This window comes from Athene cunicularia, assembly GCF_003259725.1.
Source record: "Athene cunicularia isolate RWA chromosome 24 unlocalized genomic scaffold, athCun1 chr24_part1, whole genome shotgun sequence".
Lineage (NCBI taxonomy): Eukaryota > Metazoa > Chordata > Aves > Strigiformes > Strigidae > Athene > Athene cunicularia.
In genome coordinates, this window is record NW_020799132.1 from 676,967 (window position 1) to 700,152 (window position 23,186).

Consider the following 23,186-nt stretch of genomic DNA (forward strand, 5'->3'; position numbering starts at 1 on the left):
CGCCCCTCGATGAGTGGGTTCAGTTTTGGGCCCCTCACCCCAAAAAGGCCATTGAATGACTCGAGCGTGGCCAGAGAAGGGCAACGGAGCTGGGGCAGGGTCTGGAGCACAGGTCTGCTGGGGAGCGGCTGGGGGAACTGGGGGGGTTCAGTCTGGAGAAGAGGAGGCTGAGGGGAGACCTCCTGGCCCTCTGCAACTCCCTGCCAGGAGGGGGCAGAGAGGGGGGATGAGTCTCTGGAGCCAAGGAGCCAGCGCCAGGCCCCGAGGGAATGGCCTCAAGCTGCCCAGGGCAGGGTCAGGCTGGCTCTGAGGAAGGATTTCTGTGCAGAAGGGGCTGTTGGGCGTTGGAATGGGCTGCCCAGGGCAGGGGGGGGAGTCCCCGGGATCCCTGGAGGGGTTGAAGAGTCGGGCTGAGCCAGCGCTGAGGGATCTGGTGGAGTTGGGAACGGTCAGGGTGAGGATCATGGTTGGGCTGGAGGAGCTTCAAGAGCTTTTCCAACCTTGATGAATCCGGCATTCTGTGAAATCCCTAGGAGGGATGAGCCCTTCCATTAGGAACTCCACCACCTCTGGCTCCTCTAAGACCGGTCACAGGATTTCCTTAACTCCTTAAGTGCACATGCTTGTGGTGAAATCCTGGAACACCTCCCCTCTAAGGTCTGCGTAAGCGTTGGGCGGGGATCTGCAGGGGTACCGACAGCCCTGCTCAGCCTGCCCTCTCTTTTGAGACATCTGAAGCACCACAGAAGGAAGGCTGCCATCAGCCCATCCCTCCCCGTGCTGGTGATTAATGCACTGTGTAACAGAGGCAGCCTGGCACACTCTTGTGTTTTTGTTGTTTCGCAAGCTATCAACAGCAGGATTTGCTCTCCTGAACCGCAAGAAATACAAATGATGGGTTTGTTTGTAGTTAGCTAATTAGATGACTGGCTGAGCTGGTATCATGCGAGCTGGCAGTTCCTCTTGCTTAAAGCAGCCCCAGCTCCGTTAATTGTGGAAGTCATTCGCATAAGCTACATACTTCAGTGGAGCTGTTGTTACCCGCTCGTGTTGCAGGATCTTGTATGGAAAGCTCAGCTCTCTAATATATGTAAGAGTTGTGGCACAGAAGTTTGAGAAACAGCTGAGGAGGGGACTGCTCACTCAGGTGAGCCTGAGAAATGAGAAATTACATGTATTAAAAACAAAAGAGGAAAAGAAAAAGTAGGCATTGCACTTTAGAGAAGAGCAGGGTCTCTGGAGACCAGGAAACAAGAATCCTCCCCTGGTTTCTGAATGCTGCTGCTTCACTTGGGGAAAAAAACACCTCAGGCCTCCTGTGCTCTGCACAAGTCGAGCAGTGGCCCTGTCCCATGTGTGCAGCCTCTGCTGTGCTCGGGGGGACAAGGCTGCAGCGCCTGGAAGAGTTCGGTGCTTTTGAAATGTTTCACTAAAAAAATCAGTATTTTCCAGCAAAATATATAGAATAAAACTGTGTACCTTCACTATTGTTCCAGATTCTTCACCAGTTGCAATAAACCCTCAGTCACAATACATGCAGGGGATTAAGTAACGAGAAGTCTGAGCAATCTTATTACCGAACTATATTTTGCCAGAAGTACAGCTTAAGGGAGCCACAAGTACTTGTGGACTCCGCTGGATCTCAATAAACACATTTATTCAAAACAAACAGAGACTTTCTGGGTTTTTTTTGTTTTTCTGTTTTATTTTGTTTTAAACAAAAAAATTTTTTTTTGAGAATGTCAAAACAGGCACTTTCAACATTTACAAAACATTTCAGCCTGCATCTTGGAAACATGACATTTGTTTCCAGAAGTCAGCCGAAACAAAAGCAAGGCTTTCCAAAGGGTCAGGTCTCACCTGTGGGAAACAAACTGTTTTGTTTCAAGTCAGACTGAAAAAAAGGTGTTGTTTATTCCAAATTTCAATGCTTAGGTTTGAGCTGGCTGGAAGGGGTTGTAGTTGAAATTAAAATATTCTCAGAAATGAATACTGGGGCTGGACCTGTACTGTTGGGCAGGGAGAGCTCCCGTTTTCCTGGGTTGAGTTGGGCAGTAGCACGACTTACTTGAGAGATCCCGTCCGACGCCGAGGGCGAGCCCGTCTTTAATCCACAGCACGATGCCATTATACTCGGGGATGGCGCACAGCAGCGTCACGGGCTGCCCAGCGATCACCACCTGGTCCTGGGGCTGCTGCGTGAAGGAGGATGCTTGACCTGGAGAGGGGAAAAAGAAGAGGAGGCTGTCAGTCCCCAGGCGGTTCTCTGCGTGATGCAGCACCTTGGGATGCAACAGCCCAAACTGTTCCTGCCACGGCACAAACCTGAGGCTGAATTCTGCAGCTTTATGCAGCCCCCTCATACACTCAAGAGAAAAATTTGCAACATTTTTCCTCCCTGGGGAAAAAAATGATACAGCAAAGAGATGCCAGGCCTACCTCTACCTATTTTATTCTAAATTGTGTTGCTAGTGTTTTAGCCATCATGATCAACAGATGGAAAAGCAGCAGGCTCTCAGGAAACAATAATATATTGTATTACGCCTAATACAAGAGGATTCAGGTCCTCTGCTTCTGAGTCTCGCTCCCACCTCCGAAATCAGGACGCAAAGGTAAGAACCTGCTAAAAAACACACAGGAAACCAACTGACTACTGTTCTTCTCTTTTCTCCCAGCGTGTAACCTACTGGTATTTGCTGGGAGCTTCACATCTGAGGATGAAAGGAAGCAACAGCCCTGGTTCCTCACTGCCTTTTGTCCAAATTTCATCATCAAACTCACAAGCCACGCAACTCTAATAAGCCAAGCTCTTAAGAATGACACCTACCACCTTGCTTGACACATGGGTACCACGGACCAAGGGAGGTGATTCATCTTCTCCTCACCCTTCCCCACCCTGAATGATAACAATTCAAAGCCCTCGGGTCATCTCCTGCCATGCTGAGATGTCTCACACCTCAGGTGTGAGATGAAACTTCTCATTTTCAACAGAAAGTATTCTGATGCAGTATAACCCCTTTCACATCAGAGTTTGCCAAGAGCTGGAATTAGGTCTTAATTTCACTCTTTGAAATAAATCATCATTCTTTGGCTTTGCCATGATTGAAAAACATGCAAAGGGTTAAATTCCCCCCCCCCCTTTCCAAACTGTGTGCTCTGGCTTGCAATCAGGCACGGTGAGAATCTGGGATGTCCCTGAGGTTCAGTGGTGCCAGTTTGCTCCCTTCTCTCAGATCTGAGCTTGTAAGGAAAATAGAAAAGCAAGAACAAATGCACCCCTAAAATATACCTCTGGGGTGTCTGACAGAGATGGCTCGTTATGCTACAGGTGAGCACACGTTTAGTGCCACAGTCTAATGCTGGAAGGTCACAGAATCACCCTGGTTGGAAAAGCCCTTGAAGCTCCTCCAGCCCAACCATGACCCTCACCCTGACCGTTCCCAAGTCCCCCAGATCCCTCAGCGCTGGCTCAGCCCGACTCTTCAACCCCTCCAGGGATCCCGGGGACTCCCCCCCTGCCCTGGGCAGCCCATCCCAACGCCCAACAGCCCCTTCTGCACAGAAATCCTTCCTCAGAGCCAGCCTGACCCTGCCCTGGGCAGCTTGAGGCCATTCCCTCGGGTCCCAGTTCAGGCTGATCCGCTGATATCTGGACACCTTGTGAGCCCTGTCCTTTGTGTTAGTTATTTGAGCAGCATCTCAATAGCGCTATCGCTTTGCCAGCACTGAGAAGTCTTGCTCTTACTCTGGATATAGGAGAGATTTGAAAAAGAGAGAAGTTGGGAGAAAGGCAGAACGACTGGATTGTGCCTGGCTATATTACCTGAGGGATTTAAAGATCAGGAGTCTTGCTGTGTGTGAATTATCGCCCTGCGACAGGTACAGAATTAAAAGCCTACACCCCTAAGCTGAATGTCAGCTCAATACACAGAATTGTACCAGGCTGAAGAAAAAGTTTCTCTTTAAAATCAATTTGTTAAACCAGGACAGTTTCCATGTGAACCACCCTAAATCAATTCAATCCTAATTTACATCAACTCAATTTAATCATTGACTGATGATTAATCCTAAACCAAGGTTAAGTGTGACACAAGTTCTCGCAACTAAACTTCTTTCCGAATGAGTTGTTGGGCCTTGCCTACAGGGCAAAGCTACAAAGCTCAATCATTTTCTAACCTGTGCAGTTAAACCAATGTATGCCCCCATGTGAACACTTATATTTCAATTTAATTTATTATAGCTTAACCTAAATTTGCACTTATCCAGCTAAATATGCACGAGGAAGAGCAGAGCTGTCCTTTTCTAGATTTCTACTCGTTTACATACATCACGGTGAAAAGTCCTGCTGAAATTTTTACAGATCTCCCTGCAGCACCCAGGTGCACCTTGAGCACAGTATTCTTGGGTATTTCAGAGGTCCTGACTCTCCCAGCACCCACGTACTTGTGAGGAAATCTGATTTTCATCCCAGGTGCTCCACAAGACCACGGTGATGGCTCTGGGTGCAGCGCTGAGTGCAAACAGAACACGTTTATTCCAGGAGATTCCGGCTGTTTCTGCCAGGAGAGACTTGCTGGAAGACCCTGTGGCCTCTGATACCAGCAGAAACCCTTGCAATGATGAATTAAGACTCAGAAATTTGGTTTCAAAGGGAATATTAGTCAGCTCTGTATTTTCTTTGGACTCATAAGGGACATGCTACTAGGATACAAGGGAAACGATGAGAAAGACAATCAGGAAAGGAAGCAGAAAAAAGTGAGCATTTTGCTTGGGTTTCTTTTTTTTTTTTTTTTTTTTTTTTTTTTTTTAAATTTTATTTTATATATATATTTTCCACCCGCTAACTATGTTTTCACGGCTCACTCCGTAATCTTGACAATTCTCAAGGCAAGCTGGGACAGCGCTGGAACACGGCAATAACCCAAAAAGATTGTTTTATCGGCGAGAATTATCAGGTTGTCAGCTGGGAGCTGCAAGAGTCGTAATGAGAAAGCAGAAGCACAAAGTGGTGTCCATGCCCTCTGAAAATGTCCATTAAGCAGAGGCTTCATTTGGTAATTGCTGTTGGAAATGAAGCCCTTTTTTAGTTGGGTTTTTTTTTTGTGTTTTTTTTTGTTTGTTTGTTTCTTGATTTGTTTTAGGGAGCAGTTGATGGCCATGGAAAATCAGAGCAGAAACATGGCATATGTCTCCTGTCTTTTCCTTTCCTCTGTTTGTTCGGTGTGAAAAATTGTCACTTGAGACAAGTTTTTTTTTTTCTGTCCAAGGCTCCATCTCAGCTACAAACAGCTCAGACTCAGTCACAGGAGAGGAGAGACAGGGGTAAGGACCTTAAGAGCATTACCTGGCCCAGTCCCTGCTCCATGGTAGGATCATCTTTCCTTAAATCACAGATAAAAAAAGAAGCAAAAAGAAAAAAAAAAAAAGTACTGAAGGCAGAGCTCAACTAGCTTTCAAATCAGCTTAAAGTCTGATTACTGGGTTTAACTGGGTTTGGAAGATCAGAGGCTTGTCCACCTTACAGCTCTCAGCTGTCTTATGTCTTAATGTCAAAGTAACAAGTAATTTGCAGAAAAGTTTTAAGGGAGATAAGATACTTGACAGAAAATAACTGAAAATAGGGAGATTGGGAGAGAGAGATTTACAAATGCAGGTTGAGTGGTTTCAGCTACAAGAAAATAGGCTGAAATACATCAATTGGCTACTTTTCCCATGAACGTTTACAACAGCATTACAAAATGGTGCTTTGGTTTCAAAGCAGGGTGGTTTGACTCCAAGGACAAAACAAAACAAGCACTTCAATGATCACACAAGATACTGTCGATCAACCAGTTTTCTCTCCCCGCCCATTAAACAGGGTATTAACCCCCCGAAAATCCAGTTTTAACTATAACCTGCCTTCCCAAATCCAAATCCTTGCAGAGATCGGAGTTCAGCCCGCACTGAGCCCAACCAAGAGTCCAGGCAAGGTAGTCACAGCAGCCACCAGCCAGCTGCCACCTCCCACAGCCCCAGGAAGGGAACCCACAGTCTGGTTTTGGAAACATTCCTCTGAACTGTGGCAGCAATCGCGAACAGCAGGGAGATGCAGCACCGTGTACAAGTCCCGTCCCCTCCCCAAGTGTAGTTCTTCAATACTTCCACACCCTGTTTTTCTTTTTTTTCAAGCGTCAAGACTTGGCATACTTTCAAAGAAACAGCCCAATTGATGACTGGCTTCCCGCAAGCGTCCCTGGGAGCCGCTCAGCACCGACTCTGTCCCCCCAGGAGCATCCATGTGAGCATCTTCTGCGCTTCGCCTGACAGAGAGGAGACGCACCAAGCAGAAGCAAATATTAGGACTCTGAATTCATTGTTGATTTTAAAAAGCAAATGGCTATGCAAATGAGATGCTAACCATGCCTCTTGGCCACATTCCAGCACGATGGCAAAGTCCTAGCTGCACTCTCAAGCTGCCCTTATGCTGAATGCAGGTTGTCAGCCGCGGGTCAACCTGCTATTGTAGATGGGGGCGTTGGTGTCAGAGAAGGCATGAGAGGCTCTTGATCTCAGAGCCTCATCTTCTCCTGGTTGCTGGCTTTGCTTCATTCCCTGAGGAGCTATTTACACTGCCAGGCGAGTGAGTGACCTGTTTTCTGGCCCTGCAATTTTCTGTTGTCCTGGAGGAAGTCTCTCTAAAACAAAAGTGGGGGGCATTTCTCGCAGCTATTAAAATCCGAAACAGCAGGAACAAAATGGGAGAAAAAAGGATCCACCGTGAACAGCGAGCAGGCAATAACGCTAACCCTGCTTTCAAAAATCACAGGCATGATCCTTATGAAGTCACAAGCATGTCATAAAAGCTTGAGAAAAAAAAAAAAAAAAAAGAGGAAGAAAGAGAGAACCACTTTAGAACTCTTTTTATTTCCTTAATGGATTTTGCACCTGTGGCTCCGGTTTTTCAGTGTTTCTCTGTAATGTTGCCTTGTTCTTTCAAACAAAGGCTGAGAGTCTGCTATGTTTGTGACTTCCAAGGGAAATCACGCCGCCAATGCTGTAGCATCCCTTTTCAGAGAAGTCCCAACACCCACGCATGGTGAGGACCAAAAACCCCATTTTACAACCCTGAAAACGGAGGGAGGGCACCTACATGCCAACGCTGCCAAGGTCACGCAGGGTGTCTGCGATGCAGCAGGACCTTGACGGTCCTTCCGTCGCCAAAGCCTGAATTGACAACGGGCTTTCTAAGCTCTCTGAAGACTGAAATGTGTTTGCACGAGTTCTTGTCTGAATTATTTCAGCTTGCATCCTCCTGTGTAAAAACTAGCCTGCCTGCAGACAACTTGCTGCAAGAAGAGAAGAGGCAACCGGGAACAGCAGATAGTTAAATTTTCATTACCCAAGAGAAGTGAGTATTGTAGTAAGAAGCAAGGGACTTACAGAGGGAACAATGACTCATTAGAAATGGAGACACTGTGGCTCCTTTTATGTAAGTGGAGCTTTGAATTTCCATTGTGTTCTGAAAAGAATTAGTTCTTTTTGTCGAGGAGAGGATAGAAGTGGCGAAGAAGGACTATGAAGCTCCTCGTAAAAATATTACTGTTCAGAAATGAAAGACCTAGTGATTAAGAGCGGTGGGACATTTTCCATGTCCCTCAGTGCAGAGAGCTAATCCTTCCCTTGACTCGGAGCGGGCAAGACATGGGGTAGAACATGATCAAGGGGCTGCTGCATGATAACCTCAGCCTACGCCCCACCCTAGAAGGGCCCCTCTTCAGACCAACAGGTCGCACCACCAAGAGCCCTGCTGTGAAATCACAGAATTACTCAGGTTGGAAAAGACCCTTGGCATCATCGAGTCCAACCATCAGCCCTATTCTGCAAAGTTCTCCCCTACCACATCCCCCAACATCTCATCTAAATGACCCTTGAACACATCCAGGGATGGGGACTCATGGCAACTCAGCCCAGCTCAGGCTTGGTTTCAGCCCAGCTGAGCCCAGCCCAGTTTGGTTTCTCGTTAGGCAACACCTGGAGATGGAGACATCTCTTGACCATGGAAAGTGCTGGGAAGGGAGGGCAGGGATGGTTGTGTGCCCACACTTTCCCGAAAGACCAGGGCTTGTTTCCACACCACCCTGTGCAGCTTCTGCTATTGATCCCGTGACAAATGGGCTGGTTCTCAGCGCTCATTCAAATGGGTCCTCTTCTCTGAGCCAAGGACAACAAGCTCCCTGCATAAAGCCCATCGTATTTGAAAACACACGCCCGCATTGATTTTTAGATGACTAGGAAAAGCAAGCAGACAAAAGTGTTACATTATTTACAAAGCTCTCTGGAATTGTCAGTCATGGGGAAGCACAGTGCAAAGACGGAGAGCAGGGAAGAGCCATGCGGGCGGCACAGGTTCTCATTACGTGCCTCCCTCCCAATTACCTCCCCGGTGAGAGATGCCACCCAGACCGACCCTGAGGTTGTGTGCCAGCTCTGGCTGAGCACAGCACCCATGAGGTAGAAAGGAAAGGGACACCCAAGTGTCCCCAGGGGCACAGCAAGGATTTCCCCAGGCAAGGACAAGCTTTTCTTGCACTTTGGAGAAGCAAGACAGGAGCAGATGAATTGCACCCCACAGAGCAGCATCCCCAGGGGAGGGTCACTGGGTGGTGATGGCCAGAGCCGCACCATGTACTTCCTTTCAGCTTCATGAAAGAAAAACCCAAAGATAGCTTGAGTTTGTCCCTTGCATAAGCTTTCTATTATTTTATTTTGTTTCCTTGGGGGAAAAAAAATATCTGTTTGAAGAAAAATGTCAGGTTGGCCTTTTTTAGTTTGACTACATAAGTCCAGCTCACGTGGCTTCTGTATGCTTGATGCTGCTGAATTATTCAATTTGAAAGTAAAAAAAGCACAACACCCTTCAGTCAAGGAATGAATCAGCTGTATGGAAAGGCAAGCGGCAGCCTACTTCTCACTGACCAGCTAGCTGTGTGACCCGGCCCTGGATGTGTCCCCCCCGTAGCGTGAAGCAGGGAGCTGAGCTTGTACCTTGCTCATGACAAACACCAGGGAGACGGGACCCACCTTCCCCTTGAAGCACCCCAACAAGCCAAGCCTGGCAGTCCCTATCAACCCCAGCCAGCTGCACAGCTACTGAGGGGAAGAAGCGGGCTGCGTTTAAGTGAAACCAAAGCCAAAATGATCCTGGGCACAGGGACCACCCCAAGAAAGGCAGCACCCACAGCCAGAGCTGGGTGTAAGCTTGGCCTCTGTGTAACCCTCTGCCTCCCAGCCATGCACGGGCTCCAAGCAAGCCTGTACGTATGCCTGAGCTCATCCCACAGTGATGTCAGATATTTTCCCAATGCTGCTTAGAGAAGAAACATCAGCATCCTACTGTGTCCACTAAGTAGCTTCAAAGGGGAGACAGGGAAATTTTGAATAAGATATTAGACCTTTTCGAAATCTTTTTGTCTATTAGTCACACAGGCAAGAGATCTGAACTATCGAGTATTCCGCTTGCTTTGATACCCACACGAAATCCCAGCACTGCTTTCAAAGTCACTGTGAGTAGTTTGATCAGCCATGCAGAAAGGGCTTAAATGTCATCGTCTGCTCTGTTATTAGCTACCAATTGGGAAAGGTGTAAGAGTATACTTACCGTGGGATATTTATTAGCAACCTCCTCCCAGCACCAGCTTCGAGAATTACCTCTTGTGAGATTAAACGCCTGTTCTCAGTAGCTGCACTGATAGAAAACAAACTAATGTACTGCATCAAGAAATCAAAAATAAAAATAAACTGTCCCCAAAAAGCAGCGTTTGAGTGACCTTACGGACTGGACTGCACTGAATATTCAGACTCAACGGATGCTCCTGGCCGTTCTGCTTTAACAACCTCGTGTGCACCTGCCGCCCAGATAAAGCTGAGCTCGTAGGAAGCAGCGTTATCTTTTATTAGACAAGGTGACAGAGCCGGAAAAAAACCAGCCAACAGATGAGCTTCGGGGCTCACAGGACTTTTACTGGGTTGGAGATAGAAGCAGCAAACTGAACTAGGTGGTGTTTTGCCACAGGAGCTGCCACATGAGGGTCTGCTCCCATGGCAGAGAAGCAGGTGAGACTTTGCAGGGGAGCAGCAGCAGAATGGAAGGGTCAGCAGGAGGCAAAGCTCGGTGTGTTACCAAAGCTAACGGCAGATAGAAGGGGTGTGTGCACCTCCCTGCACCCTGGGCAAGGGCCAGGGCCTCGGCCCAAAGCCTGGACCGCCGCAGTTACCCGGTGATCGGGCTCTGAGACTCCTGCCAAGGCTGCCTGGGGCACGGGGATGATGCCTGTTCTTGCTAGAAAGGGAGGGCAGCAGCACCACAGACTATTTCAAAGGCACTGGAAACCCTGGGCACGGCGCTGAGCAGCATCCCTCGCTCGAGACAGGAGATGCTTCACTCTCGTGAGCAGAGGGGAAGAGATTTCCTCACATTGATCCACCTGGAAGGCCCAGCTCCCCCTGAAAATTGCCAATGACTCTTAAGAAATATTTTGTTATCAGCGCTCCTGGGGAACCTGTCGCAGAATAATAAATTACCATTTGGTTGTCTGTCAAGGCGGAGCTCTCCTGGCACGGCTCCACAGCGGCCAGACTGACGGGCTCGTGAGAGAGAGGGGATGCTTCGGTAACTCCAGCCAAGCCAGCTTTCTGCATGGCAACTACAGATGTTTTTCCCTGCTAACTATTTGTAGCTGACAAACAGCACTAGGAAAGGGGTCAGCAGGTCCTCAGCTGCAGGAGTCTTGCACAGACACTCCTGGGACCTAAAACCACCCACTTTAATCCACAAAAGAGGACAAGGAACATTTCCTTCTAAAATAAGAGCTGATGCTCAAACTAGTGGGCAGCCCTCTGCCCCCCCCCAACTCTCCCAGATAGAATCCTTAGGGATTTTATCCCTTGTGACTGTCTGAAATCTCTCTGGTGATTCCCCACAGCCCTGGATTACATTCGGTCTGGATGCATCAACACACCCTTCGTTCCCAGATCGAGGCTGCTCTTTTGAAATATAGTCCTATAAATCTCAGCTCATCTTTGAGTTACAGGGCACACAGGACACTCGTCCGTAGGAAAATGAGAAGGATGAATAATCCATTTCACAAACGATTTGGAGATTTCAAAGTTCTGGCTTTGCTCCCAGGAAGAGTGGCAACTGGAAGTTGTGCAGTCTACAGGGTGGAAAATTAGACCAAAGAGCTTGCCTTGGGTCACGCCACGTTTCACTTCCAGCCTCGTTTTTCAAAATCTGTTATTGTATGCTTTGAGTTACAGAGAGAAATCAAAATGGAGATTCATTTCAGAACAGAAAATGCAGATATACTGAAAGATTCTGCACCTTCTCAAAATAATTTTGAATTTAAGTAGTCTCACTACTGCTTGGTGAGACATCATGCCCACCGTATAGACTGGAGAATCCACACAAAGAGCAGTTAAACAAGGCTCTCCAGAGGACTTCATTTCTAACTTTGCAGATACTTGAATTGCCACCATGCAAGATGCCCTCCAACAGACACCTTCCCCAAGTGAGAAACGCCTCAGTGGGGCACCAAACTGCACGTATCCAGGTAGGAGAATGGATGAACAAATCTTACTGTTGCCCTGAAATGCTGAGAGGCCACCATGTGCATGAAACATCAACTGTGCTGCTTCCAGGGGAGCTCCCGGCCAGATCAGCTCTGTGATATTACAGATGCACCGAGACCTTGCCGTGCGGAGGACTCGCTCCAGCTCCCTGCTGTTGAGTCGAGCTGGGAAGCAGGTCGAGATTGCTTCAGGTTGTGTTGTGTGAATTATCAACTCTGAAGATGAAGTGGAATGAGAATTAGCAGGTTTCTGCTATAATTACTGTTTGTTTGGATTTTTCCAAGTGGAAATTATTGTAAATATGTTCACTTTTTTTTTTTCTTTTTACATGCAAGATTCATATTTAGAGTTAAAAGAAATTATTCTGAAGAACAGTCTAAAGTTAAGCACATGCAATACACAAAAAGAAAGCGGCAGGGAAAAGACAGGAGGAGGTAAGAGATGCTAAGATGAACAGACAGGGAGCAGATCACTGGTTGAGCAGGAACCATTTCACACACATGCCCATCCTTGTTACCTAAGGAAGGTGCTTAAAAACTCATGTACTTTTCTATCTATACATGAAGGTATAATACAAGTTCCTCTCCCCTGAAAACCAATGCTGCTACAGTATCCACAGTCCCAAGGAAATGTCTAGAAAGTGTATTTAGCCATCACTGAGGAGGCCAGTGACCTGCACCATTGCCTGCAACAACTGGCTCCTGCTTTTTCACCAGGTTTTCCCAAATAAATCCAAGAACCATGAAAACTAAGAGGAAATGTGAACTCGGTCAATATTTATAGCCCTGCAACTGCTTTATCAGCCCATGTGCATCCTTGGGGAAGCCACGGGGATGTGGCTGTGCCTTACTGCTGCCAGTAGAGCCAGTGAGTTCTCTGCTTTATTGCTGGAGCTGGGACGGTGTCAGAAGGGGCCTCAAATGTATTTAAACACAAGACTTTGCTGTTTGTTTTGCTACTAGCTCCTTCTCAATGGTCCCCACTGCAGAGTCAATGACTTGCCTGTGCAAAACCCCAGTCCAAGAGAAGATTAGCACATTCCAGCCTGCTGAGTTAATTAGCAGGTAATGAGAGATGCTCATCAATAAACCCAGCTGTTTGTGAACCCCCTCCTGGGTCGAGCCTCCATGCCTGCAGGACATAGGAAGCTTTCCATCCCGTGACAAGCTCCATGGGGCTCACTTAGGAGATGATGTGCTCTCACAGCGGAGCAGGCAAACCCCCAGCCCTACACAGGGAGAGTTCACACACCCAGCTCAGCAACAAAGCCCCTCTTCATCCAGGTTTGGGGCGGGGGGGCAGCTGGGGGAGATGCTTTTCCATCTGGTTTGCTGGTAGAGGGTTCCTTGCCTAGGGTTAAGAGCAGGTAGTGTAAAGCTGGGAGTCAAAATGAAAGGAATTTTATTATAGCATTACACTCTCTTACAGGGGATCTCTCTCTCCAAGGATTCCCCCCTCCTGAAACCTTGTGGGTCCACAGTTGGGGATAGAAACCCCCAAGGGGGAAAAAAAAGAAATTAAAAAAAAAAATCCCTTTTTGCAGCTTTGAGCAGAGCAAACCCCAAATGCAGGTCCCTTCTTATGCTAAAATCCTGAGGAATGGGTATAGCAAAGTCCCCAAACTAGAAGCAACTGCACATTTAGCCTGTGCCACCTCTGTTTCTGACTTGAGGAAAAGCTTCCTGCCTTCAGCGAGGCAGGAACATAACCTGTTTAAGGCTTTATAGAGAGACACATAACCATCATAATAATTTTTAAGAAGCAATGTGCAACACAGTGCCTTACGGACTCCTATAAATTACTCGGCACGCGGCTGCCAGCTCAGCCTAAGCTCGATATTGCCTGCAGTAATTATTTGGATCAAATGTAGTTTATCTGCTTCATATTTGTGTTTCTGTGCTCTCTGGTAACTTATAAATGTCATTGCAGTGTTTATTTGTTATAATGAAACTTAATGACGTTTGAAACCAATGGCTGCGGTTGTGGGCTGCAGGTTTGAAGTAATCTCTTCATCTCAGGAGCAGGAGGCCCAAAGATAACATTAAATTACCCTATAGGAAAGGAAGATGTATGCAGGCAGATATTCAGGCCTGTGTATTATTCATTGGAGAGATGACTAGCAATGAGCCACAGCGCCTAAGGCTACGGGCTCAAAGCACTGTCACCCAGCACAGGCAAATGTTCCTGTCCAAGGGGAACTAGTTGTCAAGCCATAAGCCCAAATGCATCTCAATCTGTTTTATTAAACCTTCTAAGGCATGCTGGGGCGACTCAGTGCAAGATACCCCTGTGAAACGGCTGGCAGGGAAGGAATGAGGTGGGGCTGCTGTAAAACGAAGCAGAGCTGAGTAGAGGAGAGAGAAACTGGTTTTGGGAGGCGTCAGATGGGGAATGCAGAGCGGCAGCGGGCCGGCTTGGCAGCGGTCGTGCCCCATCTCAGGCAGACGCCTGATGCTGAAGGCTGTTCTCCCTCCACGCAAGGCCCAGCATAAACTTTTCTTGCTTTCGCTTCCGGCACTGCTCCTTGTCCTCCCTTCTTCTGAATCATTTCCTCCCTTGGTTTCTATCGCTGTGTGTATTTATAGACTCTGGTCGTGTCTCCCCTTGAGCCTCCTCCAGACTATATAAATTTACCTCCTCCAGTCTCTCCTCTTACAACCTGCTCTCTAATCCCTGGGCCATTCCTGCCACCACAGTTAGCATTCTCCCCGGCTCTGCTCCACCCTCCCCGGGGCTGCGAGGTCCAGCGCCACACTCAGCGCTCCGGTGCCAGTCACATCACAGCCCCCGTGGAGCTGCACAATTAGTGATGCCTTATTACCTCGGGATCTGCTGAAGCAAAATGCCCATGGCAATAGCCAGGAACATCTTTCCCTAAGCTCCCTCCTTGCTGTCAGGAGTGCAGAGGTACACGGGGCATCCAGCACCAAAAGCAGCTTTAACCTCTACAGCCCAATCCAGCCTCAGCACCTCCGGTTTTTGAGCTGCTTCATGTAACTGTATGGTTCGGTTGGTGCTTCCACACCTCCCGGCCATCACAGGCTCGGTACGTGCTATTGCATTTCTCTGGAGTAAAGAAATAGCATCGCTAGCTCCTTCCCCACCAGGGCAGTGAGGATTTAAGGTCTCCAGGAAACTGGACCCCAGCTGTCAGTTCAGTGAATTTCGGCTTTTTGTCTTCACCTGCTTCTCCTGCACAAGGTCAGACAGGTCTGGCAATGCCTTGTGCTGCAGCCATCTGTCCCCAGCAGTGCAGCTTCTTCCTTTCGGTCCGAACCTAAGCTAAGGCAGGGGTGCTCCTCCTGCACTGCCACGAACACAAGGCTGTTGTGCCAACCTACTCCAAATCCCTAAACAACCCTGGGAATGCTAATGTCTAGAGTTTCAGTCATTTCACCTGACTTTAAGAAAAGATTATTTTCACCAAACTCTCTGAGGTGCAGCAGATGGAGAGCATCTGTCACTTGGCCATCTCTGTACCCTCCACCGAGGTCCCAGCCCTGCCAGGGACAGTCACCCTGGGGATGTGCAGCACAAGGAGATAATTCCTAGAGAGGTCAAACACTACAAGCAATCGCCTGTCGATGCATTATTCACCGACCAACAGGAAAGAAAAAAAAAAAGCTTGGGTAACTTATTTGATTAACCTCATCTGACCTCATCTGGATTAAAACCAGAACCTATTATGGGCAGACATGTTACCTGATGACAACCGACAAACGAAATTAATCTTCATTACTTGGAATCCTTATGCAGCCAGTCCCAGGGAACCTCCTGTGGGGATCTCACCACGAGAGCTTGTCCAAGACCCTGTCTCCGAGCTCCCTACGAGCAGACCGGACCCCTGTGCCTCCAGCTGCGGATTAATGCACCTACGCAGAGCTTCACGCAGCACCCAGACCCCCAGCAGAAGTCTCCATCCACTAACTCACTGGATCTAACCTTGCTTAAAACCTCCGTGACATCGATTAATGAGAAGGAGAGAAATGTGCAGGTCCACCTACAACGACCTTGCCTGCAAACCCTTGAAAAGGGAGTTAATGCTGGAATAATGCCGCGGCTCGGCGAGGAGGGGTTGCGTGCCTCGCCGTCTCTCAAGCAGCTATCGAAACAAACAAGTTGACAAATGAGACTGCCTCTTAATGAAGCCGAAGCCAAAGTCAATACTCGGCCCTTCTATCAGGGCACAGATCAAAGATGGTCTCAAGGGCAAACGACCTTGGCAGGGGTGGGACAGCTGTCACTCGGAGGAGGGAAGGGATGGCACAGAAATGAAAAGGAGCAGCCTTGGAAGCAGAAGGAGACAAGGGCAACTTGCAGAAGAAGAAAGGAAAAAAGTTTAGAAGAGGAGAAATGTAGAAGGTTGGGGGGAAGCCTTTCTTCCAGGCCTGATACGCTCTTTCAGCAATTAAATCTGGTTATGAAAATCCTGGCATTCTTTCTGTCCTCCAGTACCACATCTAGAGCAACATCATTCTGACGAAATGGTGTTTCATGTACTTTCTTTGCAGAGACTTTCCTACTCCTCCCTACCCCAGCTAACAAAAGGCTGAAATGGGGAAGGATCTCACCATGAGAGCTTGTCCGAGATCCCATCTCAGAGCTCCCCCATCTATTTTCAAGTATTTGGGGGAGTTAAAACTTTCCCTTGAAGTTAGGTACACCTGGGATGATTTTCTACCGTAGCAAAGACAGGGGCAGGGAGGGACATCGAGGTAGGAAGGGAAGAAGGAAAACGCTCAGGTAAGAACAGTAAAATGGATAAAGAGATCTCTTCCTCAAAAATAAAACAGCTCCCCCATTATCAACAGACATTCACAGATAGAACCATCTGTTCGTGCAAGGGCCAGTTCTTGCCAGACAGCTCAGTCCTACAGCACCCTTGCTTCCATCCATGTCTGCTGCATCCTCCACCCCTCCAGGACTGCCCCTTCCCAGAGGGAGCAGCCTTGCAGCAGGGACTGGCAGAGACAGGAGCTCTTCTGGTGACAGCACAGACTAGGACTCACGTCCCGGGACAGCCCAAGCCTGACCCCAGCCCCGCCGCTGGCCGGCTGCAGACAAACCCCCTCGCTCCTGTTCCACAGCCCCTCTTCACCTGGCTGAGGGTGCCAGTTCCCGGGGCAGGGATTGCTTCCCTCCCTGTTTGTACAGCACCTAGCACAACACGGATTTCACCCTCAGCTGCTACAGGAGCCAACACCCTCGCAGGTTCCTGCCACGCCATCTCCAGAAACCTCCACCGCCAGCTCAGCTCCCCCTGCTCCTCTTTGAAAGCTCCTCGATTGAATGCTGGTCTAAGCTGATGGCAACAAAGACCTGGCATACTTATCTCCAGGTCAACCTAAATATTTCATTTAGCTTCTAAAGAAGTCAATTCTTTTCTTTCTTTCTTCCTTCCTTTATTTTAAATCTCAAAATGCATACCGTCTCTCATGAATATTGATGAGGATCATTAGTCACTGAACATTTCACTTCCCTTCTCTTTCCCCCATCTATATAAAACCTTCATCTTTGTTAAAGAAAAAAAAAATCCATCTCAAGTTACATCTCTGGATGTGTTTTAAGATTAGCCCCATTAATACATTTATAGATTGAGTAAATACCTATGAGAGCAAATACTGGGCATAAAAGCGTATGTATATACAGGCCCTGAGACTGCTGCTGCACCCTTAAGGTTTGTGGTCTGAGCTCACTGCTTTTGTGAAGGATCACAGTAGCAGCCCTGGGTACTAAATAACCGTTGCACCGGCTGCCTGGCCAAGGGGAATTTCACTCACACTCCCCCTCACACATGCTCCCTACCTATCCTTCAGGTTTTTGACCATGCCTGTTCCTTCTGTCTTCATCAACTTCAACCTGAAGGCTGCTAATGGACTTCAGTTGTATTTAGTGAATACAGATGGCAGGGTTTGGCCAGATACAGCAAATAACTTGCAGAGAAAAACAACAGGACTTGCAGCATTCAGCTTGATACTTTACAACAATATTTCACCATTTCCTTACAACAAGAATGGATTTTTAGAAGGGTTTTAAAAAAGTCAGCCCAAACAAAACAAGATATTTTGCTGGGTGGTTTGCAGTATCTTTCAGTCAAATCCAGCAAAGTCCCACTTCACTGAGAAATGGGAATGGGTTAATTTTGTTGCCCTGAAACACACAATTTCTTCTGATTTGTCATTATAGCTGTGAAATACAGCTGTCTTGCTCTACTCCCGTAAGGGCCTTCGTGTTACAGGCTGGGACTGCAGAGCAGAGATGACGTTATGTGACCTAATGACACACAGGGAAACCAGTGGGGCATGGAGCTTCAATATTATTTATCTAAGCCTCTTCACAGCATAGCAAAGCCCCAGGCTCTCTTCTGCCTGTAACACCAGAAGGGTTTCATCAGCACAACAATCTTAGTCAGCTCCCACCCCACAGCCTGACTTTAGTTGGGAGCGCTCAAGCCGCGCCAAGGTTCTGCTCACAGTCGCACAGTAGATTTACTTCTGCTGGCTGGAGAGCTGTCCTAATGGCAAGCCTGGCTGTTTATCAGTTGAGAGTGTGTGTCTTGGGGTGGGATTTACAAGGGTTTAATTGATATTCTAAGAGATGGTAACTTGGTACGGCTTCACTGCTCTGGTCCGTGAAGCTCCAACTCCGGCTCCACCGGCAGAAAGGTGCCTCGGGGAGGGGCAGGTCAGAGACCCGGAGCAGGCAGGAACACCGTGTCTTTCCTTGCAGCAGACATTAGGCCTGCAGTGCTCTGTAAAAATCAGCACTGCGTTGCGGTGGCTGTGCCTCAGGATCACCCCAGAAATGGCAGAAGAGATGCTCCTCCTTTCTCCAGCCTTGGGTAGAGAGATATCGTCACCCTCCTGCCCCCTTCCTGAATCAAAGTCTGGATCATTTTCTTGGAAGCAATGACTTCCAAATACTTTAAGAGGCTGGAAGTTTCCACATAATCATGCCATCATGTCCATGCCAGCAGGATTTATGGCATCATCAGAACCTGACTTAATGGCCCAGCCAGACATGCAAGTCCAGGTTCTGGTCTGGTGGACACCATGTCAGCACTGTGACCTGTACTGCTAATGAAATACTGCCTGCCAGCAACCTCCCTGGCAGGGTCCTCACAGAGGGAGGAAAGCTAAATAACAGACCCCTGGGCTGCAGCAACAGCTCTGCAGAGAGGGGAAAATTATCAACAGATACACACGCTTGAAGGTAAACTCAGGGTAGCCTGGAGGCAGCGCAGAGATGAGAAAGCCAGAGTCGCCGTCTTCAGAGAGAAGCCTGCTTGCACCAACTTTAATTCATGTTTCCACTGCCTCCTGATACACTTTAAAAATAAACCAGCCCAAACCCAAGAGAGGCAGCGATACCAGAAGACGGCCAGCTGGGTAAGGTGAGGTATATAACCTGATCTCCACCCTTCTGCAGGTGCATTTTACCAGACAAGTTTCCCCAACAGCTTGTTCCTTCGGTGCACATCCCATTTCAGCTGCCATTAAGGTCCTAACGGGGAGTGCAAGGGCAATGGAATTCAAGTAGCCAAGACTTTCTAAATGTCTAAACTCTAGATACTGATCCACGTGTATGAATGCCTAAGATTCCTGAAGTGTCTTTAGCAGGCCCTCCAGTCCCTGCTAAGGGACGGTACACAGATTCCACGTGATCCCAGGTTCTCCCATACGCTCCCGCAGGCTGAACAGCAGGAGAAGCAGCTCCTGAATTATCTTATGCCAGTACTCCAGGAGCGAGGAAGTATTGTATTCATTTATTTAAGACCACGCAGCAATAGCTTTCCACAGGGGACCGCTACTCAAATCAATAGATAAAATTATACCCTTAGACCATTAACTGCTACAACAACACCGTTACCATAAAACTCACAAGCTTTGTATCAGATTTATGACCGGCAGAGTTGCTCAGCCGCACTGCAACCTCTGCAGGCTACTGGAGCACCAAGGATGAAACTCTGCTCCCCCTCTCCAAAGGAGCAGAGAGTGGTAGTAAGCTGGGGAGGTGTTTCCTACCCTGCCTGAATGGCAGAGCATGCGGGATCCTTCCCTCAGCAGCATCCTGATAAATGTGTGTGACACTCACCCGCAAGGACTTGGCTCACAGCAGAAGGGTCCTGTGTTTTACCCAGTTTTCTCACTGACCCAAGGCAAAGTCTCCCCTTGACACTAAACAAAAAGACAGCTTGTTTGCTGTTTTTTCCTCAAGTTTCACTTATGTCCCTGCCTTGTTTAGCTGACAGACACACCAAGCGTCACAGAAATATCAATGAGACCTCTGCTGATAACAATGCATCTTTAACAACTTCTCTGGAGCTTGCTCCATCCACTCGCCTCTTCCTTCTCAAACACGTGTGTCAGATAAAGAACAAAAAGCTCAATGCAGCTTATACGGGAGATGCCTTCCCTAATCAATTGTGATTGTGTCTTTGCAGGGAGACACGAGTGACAGTGCTCAGGGCCAGACGAGCTTCCCTGAAAGAGCCGCCAGGAGGAGATGGCACCTTTATTGGTGCTGACAGCAGTCGGGAACGCGGAGTTCGCAGCACATCCCATGGGAAGCTCTGGAGATCAGCTAAGAACCGACCCACTGCTGTAGCAGGGCCCAGTAGGTTTTGTGCCATGGATCCTGGTCTCTTTGAGCAAAGCTTTGCAGCAATCTCATTCCCAGGTTGCAGACTGATGCAATGCCTCAGAGGGCAAACTAAGAAGATGCTGGGATGCTCGAGAAGAGGCTCAAGTGTGTGTAGAAGCATCCTGAGCAGAGCCAACGCTGCTTGAGCTAAACCAAATACCATGTTACAGGTCTGGTCCCAAAGGACAGACCCCTTCCACTGTCAGGCCTGAGAACTGGGTGAAGTTGAGCTTCTGCAGCAGCACAGGCTGCACCCAGCAGCACAGAGGCTGTTGGCATCTGGTAGAGGAGAAAGGTCACTTTTTACAGGGATAAGAGGGGCTGGAGCCAGTTTATCCTTGAGACCGAGGAAGATTCATGCGCAGCTGGTGCTGCTGCAGATGTAAAAAAGTCACTTGCAAGATCCAGATTAAGTGTCCCCATAAATCCAAGAAATTCTGAGGCAGCAACTGCCTTGCTGGGCTGCTAACGGGTGGCATGAATACGTCACTGTGTCTCAGTCCCACACTCTAATAGGACGTTTTCCTGGCAGGAATCATTCACTGAACCCGCTTTGAACTACGGCAGGCAGCAGAAGGGGTGTTCAAGCAGCGAGACATTTGGAGCAGAGACACAGCCAGCTTCTCTGAACAAGCCAGTTTCCCCAAAACAGCAGGGACTCCACCCCACAGTCTCAGCTGGTTTCTCTCCAGGCAGTAAGACGGGGCCTGACAGAGAGAAGAGCCTTGAATCAGACTGCTGTAGAAAGGCTGATGAGCCCTTGGGAGGGAAAGGCAGTCCCTCTGCTCTCCGCTGAAGAAGCGGGAGGGCACGGTGGGGTGGCTGAAGCAGGGTAAGATGGAACTGGGCACAGATCCGTCTGCAGCCCAAAGCAGAGCGAAGTATCCAGCCTCTGTGCCTACCAGGATATCCAAGACTTCAGGATTTAGGACATGTTTGAAAGCTTAAACCCAGTTTCGAGTTTCCGTCTCCTTTCCTCCTCTGCATTCTGTCCTTCCTGGTGTTGGATTTTACCCGCCTTGGCACTGCTGCCACAGCACCCCAGCACCCTGCTCACCTAAACGCTCCCTCTCGCAGCAGAGAGCCGCTGCAGAAGCACCCGCAGCCTTCGTTCTTGCAAGAGCTGCAGATTCCCTTTGAGAAGCTATTAAGAAGCCGTCGAACAGAGCAACCTTTCATTGACAAGTTGCTCGGCCCTTTAAACGATCTCCAAACAGTGTTTTCTTTTATTGCTTTCTGCAGTTTAGCAGCCTTGATTTCAAGTTATTTTGCCTTATGATAAACTCCAGATCTATAACGCTTCTATTCTCTCCCTCTTTGGTCTCTCTCGCCCACTTCTTTATGTTTTTATTAAAAAAAGATCCAGGAAAACAGATAGTAGATTAAAAGGGAAACAAATTGAAATGGGTCAAATGTATCTTGCTTAGATGACAGCCACCCCATTAGATACTTTTAAACAGGACAAATAATCCTTTCAGAAGCACAAGTGGGCTTTTACATTTATTCTAAATTACAAACCAAATGATTGCAGCCTCAAATGGAAGCACTGGCTAATTGCACTAATATCTCACTAATTCCAGCACCAAGAAATGGGGGAAAAAAATAACGATTTTCACCATTTTACCAATTATTCAATTTAGACCAAGGTACATTATGCAAACCCTGGGTTGAGCTTCCTCTCCATTTTGTGATCTACGACAAGGACTGGAATTCCAATTATTAATAATGGAGGAGCTATAATTATTCTAAGGATGGGTACGAGATAATTATAAGCCATAAAAACAGCTTTCATATGCATACACAATTCTTTCCCCACATCTAGCAGAAATGAAACCTATCTGCAGACTAGCCCATCCAGAGCTACACTGCTTGCAGTCGATGAGCCCAAAGCCACAGCTGATAACACAAGCCAGAAGCAGGCAGCTGCCCGGCTCTGCCAGGCAGGCAGGGCCTGATCTGGATCATCCCTACTACCTGCAGCCTGTGAGGGCTGCACAGATGCAGCAAGCATCGCAATGGGAGCAGGCTGGCGGCTCTCCTTCAACTCAGGCCACCTCTGTCACTGCCCCTGTGGGCCAACCCTGGGCGGTGGGTCAATCGTCTGCATTTGAGGTACGTTGAGGTCCCTTTTGGGAACTCCATCTTTCCCCATCAAGAGACAGCAGAGCTTTGCGTTAGTCTCAGCGCCTTTAAACGAGAATCCAAACCTGAGCAAAAGAGTCACGGTGAGATTCGCAGCTCAGACCACAAAACGAAGGTTCTCACCATCTATACTCCCAAAACTCAAGGTTTGTCTTACGCTGACCAACAGCCCCTCAACAGCCACATGGCCTTTAGAGAACAATCTCCTGCCTCAGATTCGGACAGCCCTTATCTGAGCAGATTTCTACAGTCATTACCCAGCAAATATGATTTGCTAAGCAACACCCTCTCCCAATTAAACCCAGAGCAGCGCTCGTTGCTACGTGGAGCTGCAGCTCTGCAGCAATGGCTGCTGGTATCGCTGTGCTTTGCAGAGTGGATGGAGACACCTTGAATGCAGAAAAACTACAGAGACCAGGTTCTGCTTCCAGCCACGACGCAAATGGAGGGTGGCTGCTGCCAGAGATAACTCCGGCACAAGCCCCTCTCCTGGAACACCAGCCTGTGTTTGCATCTACAGCGGCTGATACCGAGGAGACTGCAGATTAAGGTGCAGATTTTAGCCTCGTGCCTGTCCTAACCAACGGTGTGGATGCGAGCGAAGCAGAAAGCAGGGCTAGAAGCCAAGCAGAGAGCTGCAGAGGGGGAGTTTGGCCTTCCTCGCACACAGATCATTAACCATTAGCTGGTCCAGGCGAAGGATGCTGCACCGAGACCTTCTCCTGACCCTTTTCCCAGACATTCCTACTTTCACCACCCGATCTTGGACACAAGGATGAAACCCACCCTTCCCC

At 48.3% G+C, this 23,186-nt stretch overlaps 1 protein-coding gene across 3 annotated transcripts in view; it reads right to left on the reverse strand.

The window, feature by feature from the left end:
- The window catches only part of KIRREL3 (kirre like nephrin family adhesion molecule 3), a 327,566-nt gene that overhangs the window by 90,437 nt on the left and 213,943 nt on the right, over positions 1-23,186 (reverse strand). For all 3 annotated transcript variants that reach the window (XM_026863692.1, XM_026863691.1, XM_026863694.1), the window contains exon 3: positions 2,069-2,218. In XM_026863692.1, coding sequence (XP_026719493.1) covers positions 2,069-2,218 — 150 coding nt within the window. The remainder of the gene's footprint in view (positions 1-2,068; positions 2,219-23,186) is intronic.